The sequence below is a fragment of the Dama dama genome, chromosome 5 (assembly GCF_033118175.1).
Source record: "Dama dama isolate Ldn47 chromosome 5, ASM3311817v1, whole genome shotgun sequence".
NCBI classification, from domain to species: Eukaryota; Metazoa; Chordata; class Mammalia; order Artiodactyla; family Cervidae; genus Dama; species Dama dama.
The window spans coordinates 42,655,140-42,679,861 of NC_083685.1; the positions used below are offsets into that span (position 1 = coordinate 42,655,140).

The 24,722-nt window shown below is 36.9% G+C and overlaps 1 protein-coding gene across 3 annotated transcripts in view; it reads right to left on the minus strand.

Moving 5' to 3' along the window:
• SCLT1 (sodium channel and clathrin linker 1) overlaps window positions 1–24,722 on the minus strand; it is a 232,551-nt gene that overhangs the window by 139,275 nt on the left and 68,554 nt on the right. For all 3 annotated transcript variants that reach the window (XM_061142351.1, XM_061142350.1, XM_061142349.1), the window contains exons 7-9: window positions 11,872–11,994; window positions 5,289–5,354; window positions 687–757 (exon numbers count right to left, since the gene is read on the minus strand). In XM_061142351.1, coding sequence (XP_060998334.1) covers window positions 687–757; window positions 5,289–5,354; window positions 11,872–11,994 — 260 coding nt within the window. The remainder of the gene's footprint in view (window positions 1–686; window positions 758–5,288; window positions 5,355–11,871; window positions 11,995–24,722) is intronic.

The following is a 24,722-nucleotide window of genomic DNA, read 5'->3' on the forward strand; positions in this document are numbered from 1 at the left end:
ACACACTTTGAAACTCTTCGGGTCTGCTTATGAGGGAATTCAAAGAAAAATATGTGTAGAAACAAATTTTTAAGAGGACTGATTTTTTTTCTATAAGCACTGGATTTGCCATCATGGGACATCCTTTCACATATACGTATTATAATTGCCTCCTGACTAATAGTCTTGATTTCAGTTCTCTTCAGACTCAAAAGGCCATGCACATAAGAAGTAACTGACAGAAATTTAAAAGGGAAGGGAAAGAAACCTTTCCCGTTCTTCATGGAAAGAACTATGAAATCATCACTTTCACTGAAGAAATTATATGTTATATAATTTATAACATATATATGTTATATATATATAATGTTATATAATAATAACATATATATTATTATATATGTGTATATATATGTATATGTATATATATATGTACACACAACTGAGTGGCTAAGCATGCTTTATATTAAATGTAGACAAGTTTACATTACAGTTAAGTGAAATTTATGATGACTGTGTCAAAGAGCAAAATCCCCTGTGAATCAGTTTCTGAATTTTAAGTTTTATGACTTAAAATGTACATTATATATATGACATATATTGTATATGTATATATATATATGTATATGTATATATTATATATAATATATATAATGTTATATAATAATAATTATTATTATTTTAACAAAAATTATTTTTGACAATACCTAAGTTGTTTTCGGAGCTGCTCGATTTCCGCACTTTGTTCAGTTACTGTTTTCAGAAAATGTTGATTAGTCTGCCACAAGAAAAAAAAAAAAGAAACATTTAGTATTAGAACATTTAAAACTCTATGTCAGACTAACTACTGGGTGTGTACACTCATGATAATGATTAGATTTTTTAATGATAAAATATAGCTCTAGCCCTCTTTCCTTGCCTTCCCTATTTCAGCAGACACCTGCTTTATTTCAAACTACCTGTATTTACATTTCTGCACCTTCTGATTTTTTCCGGCCTTCGAAGCCTCCTTTGCTCACCTAAAGAGCAAAGTCTTTCCGTGTAGTCTTTTTCTATGTAGATGACTACAGGTGGTGTAGAATTCATGTCCCCAGCCTGTTCCATAAGAGCCCAACAACAATGAATGAAGGAAATTGGTAGGTAAAAATCCCAAACTCCCATGCCCTATGGTAGAATAACTCTGAGCCTGTTTCTAAACTGGCTTCCAGAGTTCATTAGTGGGATTAAGTTTCAGTTACGCACAGGGTTAACTTGCTTGACTAATAAAAATCCTTTATTGGCTGCCTTCTTCTCCCTTCCTGGTCTTATTTCTCTACTCTCCTACTGGTTTTTCCTGGTATTACTGCCCAAATAAATTACATACTTTGGGACGCTTTCCTCAAGGTCTGCTAATGCTAAAGTAAGATATGAAACAGCTTTCCAAGTGTAGAAAAACTCTTTTTCTAAGGGAACTGATTATCTTCCATAAGTGCTGGTAATACCATGATGGTACAAATTCCTTATCATTACCATTAACTATATGCCTTAAAGGCAACGTCATATAAATTATTATTACTTTCTAACCGATAGTCTTGTTTTCAATCTCTTTCCATTTTAACAGATCATTCACACCTCTCTCCAACTAAAGTCCCTGAAGCAGTTTTCATTGAGCTTTTTTCATATTCTACACAATTTCATGGACTTCATATTTTAAATACACTTTTGTATATCATATTTTTTTTCATTTATTTTTATTAGTTGGAGGTTAATTACTTTACAATATTGTAGTGGTTTTTGCCATACATTGACATGAATCAGCCATGGATTTACATGTGCTCCCCATCCCGATCCCCCCTCCCATATATCATATTTTAAATCCACTTTTGTAATATCCCTCTTCTTGGGATGTCCTCATTCTGCCAGCATTCAGCACTGCATACCCCATATGGTCCACTCGCTCTTAAGGCAAAACTGTTTCCTTTTTGCATTTTGATAAAACTTTATATATACTTTCATAATGCACACTGCAGCACGTTTAAGTACTGAATTTAAAGTTTAATATTCCTTGCTACAACATGAGCCTATTTTTGAAGACCAGTTTCACCCAGAACTGCTAGCATCTTGCACATGATTCAGTACATTCTAAGTAGTTATACCTTTGAGGAGTGAATCAATTCCTAATTAAGACATGAAAGAGAGCCTGAGGACTACATCTTTACCTTGGGAAGTAGACAACTCCAGTACAGAATTTAGTATTTAATTCACAGGCCACAATTTAAGACACCATCAAGGCATACAGAGAAACAAGGATAGAATAATGAGAGGTAGGTAAATTAAATAGTTCAAACAGAAAAGTGGATGTGGCATAGGACATAAGCTATGCAAGACATATGATTATATGCAAATAACTGAAAGGTTGACTTGAAAATGAAATGATTTTGTTCTATGTTATTCCAAAAGATAAAATCATACATTGGTGGGAGGAAATCTGGTAGAAAGATTTTAGCTTTCTAATAATTAGCATTCAAAGGAACAGGCTCTGGGGGAAATGACACGATCTCTTACAAGGAAGGGATATTAAAAGCAGTGACTAGAGGATCATCTAAACGGAAAAGCGTTTAATAGAAGGATGCCTATATCATTTGAGGGACTAGATGATCTTTAATATCAATTCAAATTCTCCTGTGAAGCTATCTCAATGACTCAGCCCAAACTGATTCATATTTCTGAATTCCTTTATAACGTTTGTAATGTACCATTAATGTTTTACTATAAGATATATAGTCTTTGAATTGGCATAATTAATGCTTGTGTTTTTTACTCTATGTGAGCACCTTAAAGGTAGATTATGTAGAGTAATTAGCAGAAGTATACATTAGAATTGTGAATTTTAAGAAGCTAATATAGGGAACAATCACACATAACCTGCTAGCAAGCCTAGTAAGAACTCAACAATTGCATCTGAATATGGCTTTATGACGTTACATGTTTGTGATCACAAAGTAAATTATGTACTATATCAATAATATAGAATTTGGAGAGTCATAAAGGACCCTGGAAGTCTTCCTTTCAATCACCGATTATTTCCAGTGTCATTCCTATCCTACCAGTTAGACAGGGGCTCTGTGAACAGATGCACATTTCCCTTCAACTAGAGAACCCATGACAGTGGAAGGAACTTAGTAGGCAATTGACAAATATTTTGGGGTTACTTTACAGAGATGAATAAACCTCAAGAAAAATATGCTTTCAGTAAAGACAATCTGTAGGAAACATAAACTCTTATTGTATTTATAGTAATAAATAAATATAAACATATTTTTAGGTACCATTTAGTTCAGGGCATTTTACATTCTGCCTATTATTAAAGTACACTGGTTGTAAAAGATTTTATTCACTGTTATATACTCATCAACTTTCTGTACATATATAGGAATCTATTCATTTTAGAGTTTATTCATATAATCGGAAAAATTTTTTAATGGAAATTATTTGATTTTGACTCAAATTTGCTTCTATGACCATACTCTGAGTGCTCTTGAGATTTACAAAATCTTTATAATCACTTAACATTTACATTTAGTAGAGTCTTCTTTGGGCTTCCCTGGTGGCTCAGATGGTAAAGCGTCTGTCTGCAACGCAGGAGACCCGGGTTCAATCCCTGGGTTGGGAAGATCCCCTGGAGAAGGAAATGGCAGCCCACTCCAGTATTCTTGCCTGGAAAATCCCATGGACGGCGGAGCCTGGTAGGCTACCCTCCACGGGGTCGCGAAGAGTCAGACACAACTGAGCAAGACCTCCAGAGTCTTCTTTAAACCTTAATGTGTGATGTATTAAGACAAACTTTTAAACCACAGAATAGTCTTTTCTTTGTTCTTTATAACATAAATGCTTCATCCAACTTTCATTTCTGTATCTCTTTTATTATATCCATAGTTAATCATTCTTAGTTCTGGCCTGTTATTATGAACACCTTACAATTTTTTTCTTTTTTGGAATGGGAGGGGGGGCTTCCCTGGTGGCTCAGATGGTAAAAAATCTGCCTGAAATGCAGGAGACCTGTGTTTGATCCCTGGGTTGGGAAGATCCCCTGGAGAAGGGAATGGTTACCCACTCCAGCATTCTGACCTGGAGAATTCCATGGGGTTGCAGAGTCAGACATGACTGAGTGAACTTTACTCACTCACTAGAAATTTTTTAAGTATGTCCTATAAATATTTACATAGTTTTCTATGACTTTCATCAGAATAATATAGGGTTAAATATAATAAAATATGGGCACTGTGGTATAAAATTCCAAAGGATTATGTAATAGCACAATTTTAGGAAATACTGAAAGAAAGAATAAGCAATTGTGACGTTAGGTTAAATTATTTAATGTCATGTAGAAACAAGACTTCTTAATTAAGGAAATCAGTCATCATTTTATTTTGGAGCACTTCAATACTATTTTAAAACTCTAAGAAGCACATTATTAAAATAAGTGATTAGAAATTTCCAATATTAACATAAATATTAACATAGGGAGAAATTTAGTATTTTTTACATGGTTAAAGGAGAAATGTTTTAAAGTAGATAAAATTGATTGGATAAACTTACTTTTAATGGCACAACTCCACTCTTAGACAAAGACATTAGGAACTAACAAGGATTAGCAGGGTAACTAAGCAAAATGAAGAAAGGAAAGAGTGGAATTATCTGAGATGTCATAATCCTATTACTCAACAATCAGGTAAAATAAAATTCCAAGAAGGAAAACAAAAAAAAAACAATAACAACAAAAAAAGAAAAGTGTGTGTGTAGGGGTTAAAGAGCAGAACTGGGAAGGCTAATTATATTTCTTTTAGGAAAAATTAAAGGGAAATTTAGGTATAGCAATTCAGGTGATGGGTGGTCAATGCACTACCAAGTGGTCCTCAGTGTCCTGCTGTTTTTAAGCATTTGGGCTACTCCTTGGTCTAGCAGCTCTACCATTCTTAGTTGATACCTAACCATATTCTAGAAGAAATACTAAGAATAAAGAGTGAAACCTACTCTTGAGGCACTCACAGTCTAGATTACTCTCAGGAGATCTTACCAAGAACCCTAGGAGCATTTTCAGATTAGAATATATTTCAGATAGATGTTAGTTTTAGATCTCTAGAACCTACTGTAAACTCCCATGTTACGCTACTGAATGCAAAAGAAAAGACAGATAAAAAGAAAAGAGTAGGGCCTATTTTAATTTCAAGTTTTTTATCTTGTTGATTTACCTTAGTGAAAATACGACTACTTATAGTGACAATTTCTAATTTATGTAATAAGTGCACTAAATGGATATTTTTACTTACCATTTCTACGTTCTCATTCGTAACATGAAGATGCTTGGTCAGCTGCTGAAAACTTGTCAGCTTATCCTATAGCAGGAAGAAAGGGTACATAAATAACATTGTGTTTGAAACCCACATTTAAAATTAGACTAAAATCAAGTCTAAAATCATTATGCCTAAATCTAGATGACATCACTTGTATTTCTTCTAACAAGTACTGTGAGATCAATAGTCAAAGAAATAAAAAGAAACAAATGTTTAATGATTACAAAATTAAATAAGGTGACAATATGGAAACTAACATGGCTAATTATTTTATGTGAAACCATTACATCAAGTCTCTTATTCTTATCCATCAGAGGGCAGACAGAATTAAAACCACCATCTCAGAAAACTAACCAAACTGATCACATGGATTGCAATCTTGTCTAACTTAATGAAACTATGAGCCATGCCGTGTAGGCCAACCCAAGATGGACGGATCATAGTGGACAGTTCTGACAAAACGTGGCCCACTGGAGAAGGGAATGGCATACCACTTCAGCATTCTTGCCTTGAGAAACCCATGAACGGTATGAAAAGGTAGAAAGATATGACACTGAAAGACGAACTCTTTCATGAATCAATGAAAGATGAACCAATAGGCTGCTGAAGACCAGAGAAATAGCTCCTGAAGGAAGGAAGAGGCAGAGCCAAAGCAGAAACAATGCCCAGTTGTGGATGTTGTCTAGTGGTGAAAGTAAAGAAAACAACATTCCATAGGAACTTGGAATGTTAGGTCCATGAATCAAGGCAAATTGGAAGTGGTCAAACAGGAGATGGCAGAGTGAACACTGACATCTTAGGAAACAGTGAACTAAAATGGACTGGAATGGGTGAATTTAATTCAGATGATCACTGTATCTACTACTGTGGGCAAGAATCCCTTAGAAGAAATGGAGTAGCCCTCATAATCGAAAAGAGAGTCCAAAATGCAGTACCTGGGTGCAATCTCAAAATAGACAGAATGATCTCTATTCATTTCCAAGGCAAACCATTCAATATCACAGTAATTCAAGTCTATGCCTCAATCACTAATGCCAAAGAAGCTGAAGTTGAATGGTTCTATGAAGAACTACAAGACCTTCTAGACCTAACACCAAAAAAAGATGTCCTTTTCATCATAGGGGACTGGAATGCAAAAGTAGGAAGTCATGATGAGATACCTGGAGTTACAAGCAAGTTTGGCTGTGGAGTATAAAATGAAGCAGGGCAAAGGCTAATAGAGTTTTGCCAAGCAAATGCACTGGTCATAGCAAATACCCTCTTCCAACAACACAAGAGATAACTCTGCACATGGACATCACCACGTGGTCAATATTGAAATCAGACTGATTACATTCTTTGTGGTGGAAGATGGAGAAGCTCTATACAGTTAGCAAAAACAAGACCGGGAGCTGTCAATGACTCAGATCATGAACTCCTTATTGCAAAATTCAGACTTAAACTAAAGAAAGCAGGGAAAACCATGAAGCCATTCAGGTATGATCTAAATCAAATCCTTTACAATTATACAGTGGAAATGACAAATAGACTCCAGATTAGATCTGATAGAGTGCCTGAAGTAATATGGATGGAGGTTTGTGACATTGTAAAGGAGGTGGCCATAAAACCTATCTCCAAGAAAAAGAAATGCAAACGGCAAAATGGCTGTCTAAACAGGCCTTACAAATAACCGAGAAAAGAAGAAAAGCAAAAGGCAAAGGAGAAAAGGAAAGATTTATCCACTTGAATGCAGAGTTCTAAAAACAGAAAGGACAGATAAAGAAGAATTCCTAAGAGAACAATGGAAATAGAGGAAGAGAACAGAATGGGAAAGACCATAGATTTCTTCAAGAAAATTAGAGATACCAAGGGAACATTTCATACAAAGATGAAACAATAAAGGACAGAAATGGAATGGACCTAACAGAAGCAGAGGATATTAAGAAGAGGTGGCAAGAATACACAGAAGAACATCACAAAAGAGATCGTAATGACCCAGATAACCATGATCCTGTGATCAGTCACCCAGAGCCAGACATCTCTGGGTGTCAAGTCAAGTGGGCATTAGGAAGCATCACTACAAACAAATGTGGATGGAATTGCAGCTGAGCTATTGTAAATCCTAAAAGATGATGCTGTCAAAGTGCTGCACTCAATATGCCAGCATATTTGGAAAACTCAGCAGTGGCCACAGGACTGGAAAAGGTCAGATTTCCGTCCAACCCCAAAGAATGGCAAGCCAAGGAAAGTTCAAACTACTACACAGTTGCACTCATTTCACAAGCTAGCAAAGTAATGTTCAAAATTCTCCAAGCCAGGCTTCAGCATTATGTGAACCGAGACCTTCCAGATGTTCAAGCTAGATTTAGAAAAGGCAGAGGAACCAGAGATCAAATTGGCAATATCCACTGGATCATAGAAAAAGCAAGATAATGCCAGAAAAACTCTACTTCTGCTTCATTGACTACACTAAGGACTTTGACTATATGGATCACAACAAACTGTGGAACATTCTTTAAAGAGATAGAAATACCATACTACCTTACCTGCTTCCTGCAAAACTTGTATGCAAGTCAAGAAGCAACAGTTAGAACACGACATGGAACAACAGACTGGTTCCAAATCGGGAAAGGAGTACTCCACTTATTTAACTTATATGCAGAGTACATCATGTGAAATGTCAGGATGGATGAAGAACAAGCTGGAATCAAGACTGCTAGGAGAAATATCAATAATCTCAAATATGCAGATAACATTACTCTTATGGTAGAAAGTGAAGAGCAACTAAAGAGCCTCTTTATGAAGGTGAAAGAGAAGAGTGAAAAAGCTGGCTGAAAACTCAACATTCAAAAAATTAAGATCATGGCATCTGGTCCCATCACTTCATGGCAAATAGATGGGGAAACAGTGGAAACAGTGACAGGCTTTATTTTTGGGGGCTCCAAAATCACTGCAGATGTTGACTGCAGCCACAAAATAAAAAGATGCTTTCTCCTTGGAAGAAAAGCTATGACAAACCTAGATAGCATATTAAAAAGCAGAGACATCACTTTGCCAACAAAGGTCCGTCTAGTCAAAGCTACGATTTTTCCAGTAGTTATGTATGGATGTGAGAGCTGGACCATAAAGAAGGCTGAACACCAAAGAATTGATGCTTTTGAACTGTGATGTTGGAGAAGACTCTTGAGAGTCCCTTGGACTGCAAGGAGGTCCAACCAATCCATCCTAAAAGAGATCAGTTCTGAATATTCATTGGAAGGACTGATGCTGAAGCTGAAGCTCCAATACTTTGGCCACCTGATGCAAAGAGCTGACTCATTAGAAAAGACCCTGATGATGGGAAAGACTGAAGGTAGGAGGAGAAGCAAACGACAAAGGTTGAGATGGCTTGATGACATCACTGATAGCTTGACTTTGAGCAAGCATGGGGAAATGGTGAAGGACAGGGAAGCCTGGTCTGCTGCTGTTCATGGGGTAATGACTGAGAGGCGGACATGACAAAATTATTTCTAGAAACCAATCCATCAGGAGACAGGTATGATAGAAACAACTCATCCAATACTGAAAAACCACATTCAAACCTATTTAAAACCTATAATACAAACCACAGTACAGTTATTATTGTGCCTTTCCCTCTTCTTATAAGTCTCATGGTTTGATTGGCCCACAAGTTTTAAACCTTTTGATTATCTACTATGACCAAATTAAATGTCATATGTGCAGGTGACATAAAGTTGGGAGGAGCTGTTAATATGTCAGATGACAGATTTGAAGTTTCATAGATAAAGCTTTAAATAAAGACAAAGTATTATCTGTAAGGTCTCTGCAAACAGCAACAGTAACAACTAAAAACCCCAAAAAACCCTAACTTCAAAGCTGTACCGTAAGAATGATCTTATTCAGGTGGAAAACAAAACCTAATGGCTTAGTTGACCGACCTAAATGAAGAAACAGCCTTCAAAAACATACTTATATTAGAAATGATTTCTAGAACTCAGTGGTAAAAGTATTACAGCTCAGAGTACATGTGAGTAATTTTCAAACCAGGGCATGTTTGGAAAAATCATTTTGTAAACTGAAAAGCAACGTAAGTATTATTGTGACTTCCTTAGGTAAAAATACCCATTTGTAATGATAATAATACAAATGGTCATAAACTGGAATTTGAAAACTCTGTAAGAGTTGAAGAGAGACACAGTGATAGCTGACTGCTCAAAAATCCACAGGAAAGGAATCAGAATTGGAATTACTCCATAGTTTTAAATGTTTGTTGTTTAGATGCTAAGTCGTGTCTGACTTTTGTGACCTCATGGATTGTAGCCCACCAAGCTACGCTGTCCACGGAATTTCCCAGACAAGAATACTTGAGTGGGTTGCCATTTCCTTCCCCAGGGGATCTTCTCACTCAGGTATCGAACTCATGTCTCTTGTGTCTCTTGCACTGGCAGGAGGATTTGTTACCACTGAGCCACCAGGGAACCCTATAGACACATTCAAATCCTGAGTTACAACAAAGCATTCAGCAACTACAAATCATTTGCAAATAAAGACTGTTAGATATTATGCTAGGAATTATATATTATATACAACATAAACTGCAGTGTTACATATATGTATGGGGCTTCCCAGGTGGTGCTAGTGGTAAAGAACCCGCCTGCCAAGGAAGAAGAGGCAAGAGATGTGGGTTCAATCCCTGGGTCTGGAAGATCCCCTGAAGGAGGGCATGGCAACCTACTCCAGTATTCTTGCTTGGAGAATCCCATGGACAGAGAAGCCTGGCAGGCTACAGTCCATGGGGTTGAAAAGAGTCAGACACAGCTGAAGCAACTTGGCACACACGAATGCATATATATGCATAAATTACTATGAATTTCTCTGGGGAAAGTATGATCCAATACTATGGTGAGAAAAGTCAACCCCCTTCCTAACCAACATTTATACTAATAACATAGTCTTCATAAGGAGGAGAAATTGCTTTCTTTACTATATGAGAATATGGTCAGAAGAATCTTTATTCCACCAGTTGTTTTGATATTTGGCTTATTATTGTTCCTCTTTAAACACATTTTAAAGGACTTTATAATTCAGCACAACAACTAAACAGAATGAAATAAGAGACAACAACGCAGCATCTCGTGCACTCAAAGAGTACAGGCAGTCCATGTCCTGTAGTCTTGAAATGCATGATTTTCACTTACTATAGTACAGTTCAATTACATTAATTCTGTATAACATGATTCAAATTTCAGTCACCAATACATTAACTGTATAATACCTATATATAACATTGATTATATATTACTCAAGTATTTTAATTATTATTACATAAAACACAGACTTTACTGCTAACTCTTCAGTCTACAAGTGACTATGTGATAACAGAACATCGTGATCAGTGTCTATAATTACTTTTGAGGTCTGTCTCTGGTCCCAGAGCATGTTATTCAGTTCATGCACAGACAGCAGAGTGTGCAGCTGTGCTGTCTCCTTTTCTTCCAGGGATAATACACTCATGTAACATTTTTACAAAAATTGATAACTGAAAGAAGGAATTAGCCAATAAAAATAAAACTGCTGCAAAGAAACAGAAAGTGACAACTGTGGATGATGATGTAAATGAAGTTACAGGAGAAAATATCTGACTGTGAGAACATGGACACTGCCACTCTTCAGGAGACTACAGACACACCGGCAAGGGTAACTTAGTGAAAGTGAACCCAACATCAGTGAAGAAAGAAGTTCTGATGGAAATGATGAAGATGTCCCAGAAGTGGGACTAGCAAAAAAATTCACATTGCAGAAATACTAAGGTTATTTCATACATTGAAAGTTCAAAGGATAAAATGTTGGAAGCTGATCTGAACTTAGGAATATTCTAAGTTCACCAAAGCATAAAAAAGATACCTTTTCTGTGTCTTAAAGTTTCAATATACTTAGCAGAAAAAGAATCAACGGAAAGATAAGGGAGGTAGATTTTGCAATGGAATGGATGGTCTTGTGAGATAGTGAGTGCATTGTTAATAGAGGTATAAAAGTTAGATGCCCACTTTAAAAGAACATAAAATGATTCTTGCTTTGGACATAAAGAAATCCTTAATAACCATTAACATTCCTTCCTCTTTTAAAATCATATTCTGATGAATTTATGTTAGAGGCACTTGACATCTATTTCAGTAAAAGATCACATTTAAGGTTGTTAACATTTTCGTTTTACATAGTGTTGTCATCATATTTGAGTAGCTTTCTTCACTGTCCATAAACTAATGAACAGTTTTGGTCTTTTTTTTAATCAGGAAAAAAATCAGGACTACAAAAGTTTTAGAGATTCATTTATACATAAAATCTTATGGCCGCTTCTTAGCTCTAAATACAGCTTTCAGCGCTAATAACATTATAAAGCCCAATGTACACTAGGCACTATTTTGATCATTTAATGTGTTCAAAAGATTTCTAACCATCAAAGATCTATTTATTGGCAACATAAATACAACACCACAGACTTGGGCATTCTTCTCCAAAACTGAATTTCTCCAGAATGCAACTTATTGATACACAAGAAAACCATGAAATCCAAAATTACCTTTTGCTTTTGACTTTCAAGAACATGAATCTGGGCCTCAGTCATATGTTCCTGGTAAAGTTTCTGTAGATTGTAAAACTCCTGAGAAGCAGTCTGCCAGAGTTCCACAGCCCGAGCTTTCTCCTATAAAAGAAAAACATTTGCGAACTCATTATTAGCAGGCTACTGCACAGGATAAATGAATCACATTCTTTTACACAATGAGTTCTTGTATATAAAGTCACAAAATAAAAATAGAATTTATACAAGATGGTATGGTTGCAATATTTTTGATGATATAAAGTTGTATTAATAATTAGAGAGTAAAATGAAACATGAAAATTCTTTAGTTTGAAATTTTCTTTTGATTCAGATTGTATAGCAAAATGAAAACCCTTCAACCAGAGAGAGAGAGAGAGAGATTTAAACCACTTTCCTTGTTCCACAAGAAAGTGTAAGCCATAAAAATTCTACAAGTGTAAGCCAAGAAAACTATCCTTGGTAAAGCACAAGTGGTTTTTTGCTGATTGCAAAAGTAATGTTTGTCCTAAAAAATTAGGAAAATACAGAAAAATGAAGAAGAAAAAATTACCTGATTTTTTAAAACCACGTGATAATAAATACTGCTAACATCTGGACACAATCAACTTTATAAATGTTGGATGTATTCTTGTTTATAAATGTGATTTGAGGGGAGAATTTTGTATTTTTTTAAAAGAAAAAAACTGTGACTAATACAGTATGCTGATTGTATTGTACTATTTTCATCTGGCATTTTATAATAAGAATTTTATCAGGTCATTATTTTTTCAACAAGTAATTTTCAAAAGTGATACAGGGACCCTTGAAGACAAAATTATGTTCATAATAAAATGAAGGCATTATTCTCTTTTCACTCATCTGTGCATGAGTTTACACTGGAGTTTACCAAAGTTTATATCATGTAACCTGTGATATTGTCATTGCTCTAATGGCTACTGAAATGCACTCATAGGTTCCTATTTGTTCTAAAAATGTCCTAGCTTTGTATTCTTGCCTCCTTTGTCAGAGATAAGGAGCCCGTAGGTGCATGGGTTTATCTCTGGGCTTCCTATCTCATTCCATTGGTCTGTATTTGTGTTTTGTGTCAGTACCACACTGTCTTGATGACTATAGCTCTGTATCACAGGATGAAATCAGGAAGAACGATTCCTCCAGCTCTGTTCCTTTTTCTCAAGACTGCTTTGGCTATTCAGGGTCTCTTGTGTTTCAATATGAATTGTGAAATTTTTAATTCTAGTTCTGTGAAAAATGCCATTGGTAAATTGATAAGGATTGCACTGACTCTGTAGATTGCTTTTGATAGTATATTGATTTTTGACACCATTGATTCTGCCAACCCAGGAACATGAAATTACTCTCCATCTGTTTATGTCATCTTTCTTTCATCAAAGGAGGCAAGAACATGCAATGGAGAAAAGACAGTCTCTTCAACAAGAGGTGCTGCAAAACTGGACAGCTCCATTTAAAAGAATGAAATTAGAACACTTTCTGACACCACACATGAAGATAAACTCAAACTGGATTAAAGACCTAAATGTAAGACCAGAAACTATAAAACTCTTAGAGGAAAACAGAGGCAAAACACTCTATGACATAAATCACAGCAAGATCCTCTATGACCCACCTCCTCGAGTAATGGAAATAAAAACAAACAAGTGGGATCTAATTAAACTAAAAACTTTTGCACAACAAAGGAAACTATAAACAAAGTGAAAAGACAACCCACAGAATGGGAGAATAGCAAATGAAACAAGTGACAGAGGACTAATTTCCAAAATATACAAGCCGTTCATGCAACTCAATAACAGAAAAACATACAACCCAATTAAAAAGTGGAAAGTGGGCAAAAGACCTAAATAGACATTTCTTCAAAGAAGACATACAGATGGCTAATAAATATATGAAAAGTAGCTCAAATTGTACTTTATTAGAGAAATCCAAATCAAAACTACAAGGAGATATCAACTCACACTGATCAGAATGGCCATCACGAAAAAAATCGACAAATAATAAATGCTTGAGAGAGTGTGTAGAAAGGGAACTCCTTTTGCATGGTTGGTAGGAATGTAAATTGATACAGACATTATGGAGAAGAGTATGGAGATTCCTTAAGAAAACTAGGAATAAAACTATCATATGATCCAACCGTTTCACTACTGAGAACATACCCTGGGAAAAGCATAATTGAAAAGGATACAGGTAACCTAGTGTTCAATATAGCACTATTTGCAATAGCTGGGACATGGAAGCAACCTAGATGTTCATCAACAGATGAATGGATAAAGAAGCTTTTACATACATACAATGGAATACTACTCAGTCATAAAAAGGAAGACATTTCAGTCAATTCTAATGAGGTAGATGAACGAAGAACCTATTATATACAATGAAATAAGTCAGGAAAAGAAAAACAAATACTGTATATTAGCAAGTACATAGGGAAGCAAAAGGCAAAGGAGAAAAGGAAAGATATACCCATTTGAATGCAGAGTTCCAAAGAATAGCAAGGAGAGATAAGAAAGCCTTCCTAAGTGAACAATGCAAAGAAATAGAGGAAAACAATAGAATGGGAAAGACTAGAGATCTCTTCAAGAAAATTAGAGATACCAAGGGAACATTTTGAGCAAAGATGGGCACAATAAAGGACAGAAATGGTACAGACCTAACAGAAGCAGAAGATATTAAGAAGTGGTGGCAAGAATACACAGAAGAACATTATAAAAAAGATCTTAATGACCCAGATAATCACAAGGTGTGACCACTCACCTAGAGCCTGGCATCTTGGAGTACAAAGTCAAGTGGCCTTAGGAAGCATCACTACAAAGCTAGTGGAGGTGATGGAATTACAGCTGAGCTATCGCAAATCCTAGAAGATGATGCTATGAAAGTGGGGCACTCAATAGGCCAGCAAATTTGGAAAACTCAGCAGTGGCCACAGGACTGGAAAAGGTCAGTTCTCATTACAATCCCAAAGAAAGGCAAGGCCTAAGAAAGTTGAAACTACTGCACAACTGCACTCATTTCACATGCTAGCAAGGTAATGCTCAAAATCCTTCAAGGTAGACTTCAACAGTACATGAACTGAGGACTTCCAGATGTAACAGCTGGACTTAGAAAAGGCAGAGGAGTCAGAGATAAAATTGCCAACATCCGATGAATCACAGAAAATCAAGAGAATTACAAAATCTACTTCTGCTTCATTGACTACACTAAACCCTTTGATTGTGTGGCTCATAACCAACTGTGGAAAATTCTTAAAGACTGGGATACCAGGCCACTTTACCTGTCTCCTGAGAAACCTACACACAGGTCAAGAAGCAACAGTTAGAACCAGACATGGAGCAATGGACTGGTTCCAAACTGGGAAAGGAATATGTCAAGGGTGTGCAGTGTCACCCCGCTTATTTAGCTTATATGCAGAGTATATCATGTGAAATGCCAGGCTGGATGAAGCACAAGCTGGAATCAAGATTGCAGGGAGAAATATCAACAACCTCAGATACGCAGATGATACCACTCTAATGGCAGAGAGAGAAGAACTAAACAGTCTCTTGATGAGGGTCAAAGACGAGAGTAAAAAAGCTGGCTTAAAACTCAACATTCAAAAAACTAAGACTATGGCATCTGGGCCCATAATTTCATGGTAAACAGAGGGGGGAAAAATGGAAACAATGACAGATTTTCTTTTCTTGGACTCCAAAATCACTGAGAACGGGTAAATGCAGCCATGAAATTAAAAGATGTTTGCTCCTTGAAAGGAAAGCTAAGACAAACATAGACAGCATATTAAAAGCAGAGATGTCAGGTTGCCAACAAAGATTCAAAGCTGTGGTCTTCCCAGTACAAATGTATGGATATGAGAGTTGGACCAAAAGCAAGGTTGAGTGCCGAAGAACTGATGCTTTCCATCTGGTGTTTCCATCTTCTCAAGAAAAGACTCTTGAGAGTCCCCTGGACTGCAAGGAGATCAAACCACTCAATCCTAAAGGAAATCAGTCCTGAATATTCATTGGAAGGACTGATGCTGAAGCTGAAACTCCAATACTTTGGCCACCTGACGCAAAGAACTGACTCACTGGAAAAGACTCTGATGCTGAGAAAGACTGAAGGCGGGAGGAAAAGGGGTTGACAGAGGATGAGATGGTTGGATAGCATCACCAACTCAAAGGACTTGAGTTTGAGCAAACCGGGAGCTGGTGATGGACAGGGAGGCCTGGCATGCTACAATCCATTGGATGACAAAGAGTCAGGCACAACTGAGCAACTGGACTAAACTGAACTGAACTGGGAGATGGTGAAGGACAGGGAAGCCTGGCATGCCGCAGTCCATGGTGTCACAAAGAACTGTACATGACTGAGAGACTGAACAATAACAACACAGAACATAGGAAAACGGTACTGATGAACCTACCGGCAGGAATCAATGGATACACAGACACAGAGGACAGACCTGTGGACATGGGACTGGGGGGAAGGAGAAGGTGGGATGAATGGAGAGAAGCATGGAAACATATAAACTACCATGTGTAAGACAGAGAGCCAGGGGGATTTGCTGTCCGACTCAAGGAGCTCAAACCCGTTCTCTGTGACACCCTAGAGGGTAGGACAGGATGGGAGGTGAGGAGGACGTTCAAGAGGGAGGGGACACAGGTATGCCTACAGCTGACTCATGCTGAAGTACAGCAGAAAATAACAACACAATATTGTAAAGCAATTATCCTTCAATTAAAAACATTTTAGGGACATTGCAGATAGATTCTTTACCATCTGAGGAACCAGAAAAGTCCTCCACAAAGCAGAGCAAAAACTATTCATTCATTGAGGAACTGGGCTTTCCCAGTTCCTTGTTCTTTAAAGACCCCTTTTGCCTGGAGGAGGGAAGCAGAAAACTTTTAAGCAGTAAGAGTGTTATTTCTGGCCTGCTGGATTTAAATGCCAAACTAAGCAGCATTTTCTGAATGTGGGTCCCTACAGTCCCCTCCAAGGAAGGCGCACAGGGAAATCGGTTTCGGGGGACAGTCTGGGAACACCATTCAGCCTCTACCACATACACTCTACTAGGCTCAGCATGAATTAGAAGGATGGGTAGCATCTCTCAGTTTCAGATGCTGTTCTCTGATAGGTCAGATATGAGATCCAGAGCAGAGTTGGGGGTCTGTGGATGAAAAATCCTAAGAGGAAACATAATGGCATTCTGGCTAAACCAACTTGACAAGGGTCATTGAAGAGATCAATCCCTGAGCCTTTGGGTGGGAGCACTGATTCCAAAACTCTAGACTACCAGAGAACTAACCCTAGGGAGTATGAAGGAGTGAGAACTCACACAAAGGAAACCAGTTGAATACAAGACCCAGCATCACCCAACCATCAGCAGCACCCTCCAGTAGCACAGGACACCTCATCTAAACAACAAACAAAACAAAAACACAAACCCAATCATCAGACAGGATTACCACCTCACTCAGCCTTGCCCATCAGAGGAAAAACAAACAAACTAAAACTCAGCACAAATCGCACCCTATATGAAGCTTACACAAACCGCTGGACAAACCTTAGAAGGGCAGAAACCAAAAGGGAGAAAGATTTCAACCTTGAAGCCTGGGAAAAGGAGACCTCAAACACAGCAAGTTAAAAAAAAAAAAAATAAAAGGTAGAAAAATACTACACAAGTGAAGGAACAAACTAAAAACACAGAAGTCCAAATAAATGAAGAGGAAATAGGTAAACTACCTGAAAAAGAATTCAGAATAATGATAGTAAAAATGATTAAAAACTTTGAAAACAAAATGGAGAAAATGTGAGAATCAATTAACAAAGACACAGAAGAATTAAAGAACAAACATAAAAACAACACAATTACTGAAATTGAAAATACTCTAGAAGGAATTATAGCAGAATACCTGAAGCAGAAGAACGAATCAGTGACCTGGAAGATAAAATGGTGGAAATAACTTCTGAAGAGCAGAATAAAGTAAAAAGAATGAAAAGAATTGAGGATAGTCTCAGAGACCTCTGGGACAATATCACATGCACCAACATTTGAATTATAGGGGTGCCAGAAGAAGAAGAGAAAAAGAAAGGGTATAAGAAAATATTTGATGATATTATAGTTGAAAATTTCCCCAACATGGAAAAGGAAATAGTCAATCAAGTCCAAGAGGCATAAGGAGTCCCATATGGAATAAACCCAAGGAGAAACATGCCAAGACACATACTAATCAAACTAACAAAGACTAACAAGCACAAAGAAAGACTATGAAAAGCAGCAAGGGAGAAGCAACAAGTATCATACAAGGGAAACCCCATATGCTCAACAGCTGATCTTTCAGCAAAACTCTGCAGGCCAAAAGGGAATGGCAGGATATATCTAGAGTACTGAAAGGGGAAAATCTACAACCAAGATTACTGTACTTGGCAAGGATCTCATTCAAAATTGATGGAGAAATAAAGATCTATTCAGACAGGCAAAAGTTAAGAGAATTCAATACCATCAAACCAGTTTTACAACAAATGTTCAAAGGGACTTACATAGTCAAGAAACACAAGAGAAGAGAAAGGATCTACAGAATCAACCCCAAACAATTAAGAAAATGAAAATAGGAACACATATATCAATGATTACTTTAAATGTAAATAGATTAAATGCTCCAACCAAAAGACACAGTCTGGCTGAATGGATAAAAAAACAAGACCCATAAATATGCTGCTTACAAGACACCCACCTTAGACCTAAAGACACATATAGACTGAAAGTGAGAGGATGGAAAAATATATTCCATTCAAATGGGAAGCTAAAGACAGCTGGAGTAGCAATCCTCATATCAGACAAAATCGACCTTAAAATAGAGAATATTACAAGAGACAAGGAAGGACAGTACATAATGATCAAGGGATCAATCCAAGAGGAAGACATGACAATTGTAAATATCTATGCACCCAACATAGGAGCACCTCAATACAAAAGACAAACACTAAGAGACATAAAAGCGGAAACTGATGATAACACAATAATTGTAGGAGACTTTAACACCCCACTCACACCAATAGACAGATCATCAAAACAGAAAATTAATAAGGAAATACAAGTCTTAAATGATACATTAGATGAGATGGATCTCGGTGATATCTTCAGGACATTCCATCCAAATGCAGAAGAATACACCTTCTTCCCAAGTCCACATGGAACATTCTCCAGGATAGACCACATCTTGGGTCACAAATCAAACCTCAGTAAATTTAAGAAAATTGAAATCATATCAAGCATCTTCTCTGACCACAATGCTATGAGACTAGATAGCAATCACAAAAAAGAAACTGTGAAAAACATAAACATGTGGAGATTAAACAACACATTTCTAAATAACCAACCAGTTACTGAAGAAATCAAAAGGGAAACCGAAAAATTTCTATAAACAAATGACAATGAAAACATGACAACTGAAAACCTATGGGATGCAGTAAAAGCAGTTCTAAAAGGGAAGTTTATGGCAAGACAATCCTACCTCAAGAAATAAGAAAAACATCGAATAGACAAACTAATTTTACACCTAAAACAACTGGAAAAGAACAAAAAACCCTCAAAATTAGGACAGAAATCATAAAGATCTGAGCAGAAATAATTGAAAAGAAATGAAAGAACAATAGTAAAGATTAATAAAACTAAAAGCTGGTTCTTTGAGAAGATAAACAAAATTGATAAACCTTTAGCCAGGCTCATCAAGAAAAAAAGAGAGAAGAATCAAATCAACAAAATCAGAAATGAAAAAGGATAGGTTACAACAGACAATGCAGAAATACAAAGGATTATAAGAGACTATTATGAACAACTATATGGCAACAAAATGGATAATATGGAAGAAATGGACAGATTCCTAGATAAGTTCAATCTTCCAAGACTGAACCAAGAAGAAACAGAAATTATGAAGAACCCAATTACAAGCACTGAAATTGAAGCTGTGAACAAAATATCCTAAAAAATAAAAGCCCAGGACCAGATGGCTTCACAGGAGAATTCTATCAAACGTTTAGAGAGAAGAGCTAATGCCTATCCTTCTAAACTCTTTCAAAAAATTGCAGAGGAAGGAACACTTCCAAACTCATTCCACGAGGCCACCATCATCCTGATACTAAAACCAGAGAAAGACAACACAAAAAAAGAAAACTACAGGTCAGTATCACTGATGGACATAGATGAAAAAATCCTCAACAAAATTTTAGCAAAGAGAATTCAGCAACACATCAAAAAGCTCATATACCATGATCAAGTTGGGTTTATTCCAGGGATGCAAGGATTCTTTAATATATGCAAGTCAATCAATGTGATACACCATATTAACAAATTAAAAGATAAAAACCATATGGTCATCTCAATAGATGCAGAAAAAGCCTTTGAAAAAATTCAGGACCATTTATGATTGAAATTCTTCAAAAAATGGGCTTAGAAGAAACCTACCTCAACACAGTAAAGGCCATATGTGATAAGCCTACAGCAAACATTATTCTCAATGGTGAAAAACTGAATGCATTCCCCCTAAGATCACAAACAAGACAAGGGTGTCCACTTTCACCACTATTATTCAATATAGTTCTGGAAGTCCTAGCTTCAGCCATCAGAGAAGAAAAATAAATAAAAAGAATCCAAATTGGAAAAGAAGTAAAGCTCTCACTGTTTGCAGATGACAGGATTCTATACATAGAAAACCCTAAAGATACTATCAAACACTAGAGCTAATCAGTGAATTTAGTAAAGTTGCAGGTTACCAAATCAATACACACAAATCACTTGCATTTCTATATACTAACAATGACAAGTCAGAAAGAGAAATTAAGGAATCAATCCCATTCACCACTGCAACAAAAAGAATTAAATATCTAGGAGTAAACTTACCTAAGGAGACAAAAGAACTATAACACAGAAAATTTTAAAACACTAATGAAAGAAATCAAAGATAACACATGCAGATGGAGAGATATTCCTTGTTCCTGGGTAGGAAGAATCAATACTGTGAAAATGACTATACTACCTAATGCAATCTACAGATTCAATGCAATCCCTATCAAATTACCAATGGCATTTTTCACAGAACTAGAGCAAAAAATTTTACAATTCATATGGAACACAAAAGACCCCAAAAAACCAAAGCAGTCTTGCGAAAGAAGAATGGAGCTGGAGGAATCAACCTTCCTGACTTCAGATTATATTACAAAGCTACAGTGATCAAGACAGTACCGTACTGGTACAAAAACAGAAATATAGACCAATGGAACAAGATAGAAAGCCAAGAAATAAACCCATGCACCTATGGGTACCTTGTTTTTGACAAAAGAGGCAAGAATACACAATGGGGCAAGGACAGCCTCTTCAATAAATGGTGCTGCGAAACCTGGACAGCTACGTGTAAAAGAATGAAATTAGAACACTTCCTAACACAATAGACAAAGATAAACTCAAAGTGAATTAAAGGCCTAAATGTGAGACCAGAAACTGTAAAACTCTTAGAGGAAAACATAGGCAGAATACTCGTTGACATAAATCAAAGCAAGATCCTCTATGACTCACCTCCTAGAGCAATGGAAATAAAAACAAAAGTAAATAAGTGGGACCTGATTAAACTTAAAAGCTTTTGCTGAGAAAGGAAACTATAAGCAAGGTGAAAAGACAACACTCAGAATGGGAGAAAATAATAGCAAATGAAACAACTGACAAAGGATTAATTTCCAAAATATACAAGCAGCTCATACAACTCAATACCAGAAAAACCAACAACCCAGTCAAAAAGTGGAAAAGAGACCTAAACAGACATTTCTCCAGAGAAGACATACAGATGGCTAACAAACACATGAAAAGATGCTCAACACTGCTTATTATTAGAGAAAAGCAAATCAAGAACACAATGAGCTATCACCTCACACTGGTCAGAATGGCCGTCATGAAAAAGTCTACAATAAATGCTGGAGAGGGTGTGGAGAAAAGGGAACGCTCTTGTGCTCTTGGTGGGAATGTAAATTGATACAGCCACTATAGAAGACAGTATGCTGCTGCTGCTAAGTCGCTTCAATTGTGTCCGACTCTGTGCGACCCCATAGACGGGAGCCCACCAGGCTCCCCCGTCCCTGGGATTCTCCAGGCAAGAATACTGGAGTGGGTTGCCATTTCCTTCTTCAATTCATGAAAGTGAAAAGTGAAAGTGAAGTCACCTAGTCAAGTCCAACTCCTAGCGACCTCATGGACTGCAGCCTACCAGGCTCCTCCGTCCATGGGATTTTCCAGGCTAGAGTACTGGAGTGGGTTGCCATTGTCTTCTCCGAGAAGACAGTATGGAGATTCCTTAAAAAACTAGGAATAAAACCATCATATGATCCAGCAATCCTACTCCTAAGCATATAACCTAAGGAAACCAAAATTGAAAAAGACACATGTATCCCATTGTTCACTGCAGCACTATTTACAATAGCTAGAACATGGAAGCAACCTAAATGTCCACTGACAGATGAATGGATAAAGAAGTTATGGTACATATACACAATGAATATTACTCAGCCATATAAAGGAACACATCTGAGTCAGTTCTCATGAGGTGGATGAACGTAGAACCTATTATACAGAGTGAAGTGAGTCAGAAGGAGAAAGATAAATATCATATTCTAACGCACATATATGGAATGTAGAAAAATGGTACTGAAGAATTTTACAGGGCAGCAGTGGAGAAACAGACATAGAGAATAGATTTATGGACACGGAGTTAGGGGTGGAGAGGGTGAGATGTATGGAAAGAGTAAAATGGAAATTTACATTTACCATATGTAAAATAGATAGCCAGCAGGAATTTGTTGTATGGCTAAGGAGACTCAAACGGGGCTCTCTATCAACCTAGATGGGTGGGGTGGGGAGGGAGATGGGAGAGAGGTTCAAAAGGGAGGGGATGTATGTATACCTATGACTGATTCATTTTGAGGTTTGACAGAAAACAACAAAATTCTGTAAAGCAATTATCTTTCAATAAAAAAATATATTAAAAAGAAAAAAAAAAAAGAATAAATTTTAGGGTCTTCTCTGGTGGCCCAGGGATAAAGAATCTGCTTGCCAATGCAGGAGATATGCGTTCGATCCCTGGTCTGAGAAGATCCCACGTCCTAAGGAGCAAGTAAGCCCGTGCTCCACAACTATTGAGCCTGTGCTCTAGAGCCTGGGAGCTGCCAATATTGAGCTTGTGTGATGCAACTACTGAAGCCCTCAGGCACTAGAGTCCCTGCTCTACAACAGAAGAAACCACCACAGTGAGAAGCCCATAACTAGGGAGTAGCCCCTGCTCACCCCAACTAGAGAAAAAGCCCACTCAGCAACAAAGACGCAACACAGCCAAATAAATAAAATTATTAACAAATTTTAAAAAATAAAAAATGTCTTAGTTTTATTTTATTTTTTTTTAATTTTTTTTATTTATTTTTATTATTATTATTATTTTTTTCCAGTGGGTTTTGTCATACATTAATATGAATCAGCCATGGATTTACATGTATTCCCAATCCCGATCCCCCCTCCCACCTCCCTCTCCACCCGATTCCTCTGGGTCTTCCCAGTGCACCAGGCCCGAGCACTTGTCTCGTGCATCCCACCTGGGCTGGTGATCTGTTTCACCATAGATAGTATACATGCTGTTCTTTTGAAATATCCCACCCTCACATTCTCCCACAAAGTTCAAAAGTCTGTTCTGTATTTCTGTGTCTCTTTTTCTGTTCTGCATATAGGGTTATCGTTATCACCTTTCTAAATTCCATATACATGTGTCAGTATGCTGTAATGTTCTTTATCTTTCTGGCTTACTTCACTCTGTATAATGGGCTCCAGCTTCATCCATCTCATTAGGACTGGTTCAAATGAATTCTTTTTAATGGCTGAGTAATATTCCATGGTGTATATGTACCACAGCTTCCTTATCCATTCATCTGCTGATGGGCATCTAGGTTGCTTCCATGTCCTGGCTATTATAAACAGTGCTGCGATGAACATTGGGGTGCACGTGTCTCTTTCAGATCTGGTTTCCTCAGTGTGTATGCCCAGAAGTGGGATTGCTGGGTCATATGGCAGTTCTATTTCCAGTTTTTTAAGAAATCTCCACACTGTTTTCCATAGTGGCTGTACTAGTTTGCATTCCGACCAACAGTGTAAGAGGGTTCCCTTTTCTCCACACCCTCTCCAGCATTTATTGCTTGTAGACTTTTGGATAGCAGCCATCCTGACTGGCGGGTAATGGTACCTCATTGTGGTTTTGATTTGCATTTCTCTAATAATGAGTGATGTTGAGCATCTTTTCATGTGTTTGTTAGCCATCTGTATGTCTTCTTTGGAGAAACGTCTGTTTAGTTCTTTGCCCCATTTTTTGATTGGGTCATTTATTTTTCTGGAATTGAGCTGCAGGAGTTGCTTGTATATTTTTGAGATTAATCCTTTGTCTGTTTCTTCATTTGCTATTATTTTCTCCCAATCTGAGGGCTGTCTTTTCACCTTACTTATAGTTTCCTTTGTAGTGCAAAAGCTTTTAAGTTTCATTAGGTCCCATTTGTTTAGTTTTGCTTTTATTTCCAATATTCTGGGAGCATAGATGCAAAAATCCTTAACAAAACAGAATCCAACAACATATTAAAAAAATCATACACCATGACCAAGTGGGCTTTATCCCAGGAATGCAAGGATTCTTTAATATCCACAAATCAATCAATGTAATACACCACATTAACAAATTGAAAGATAAAAACCATATGATTATCTCAATAGATGCAGAGAAAGCCTTGGACAAAATTCAACACTCATTTATGATTAAAACTCTCCA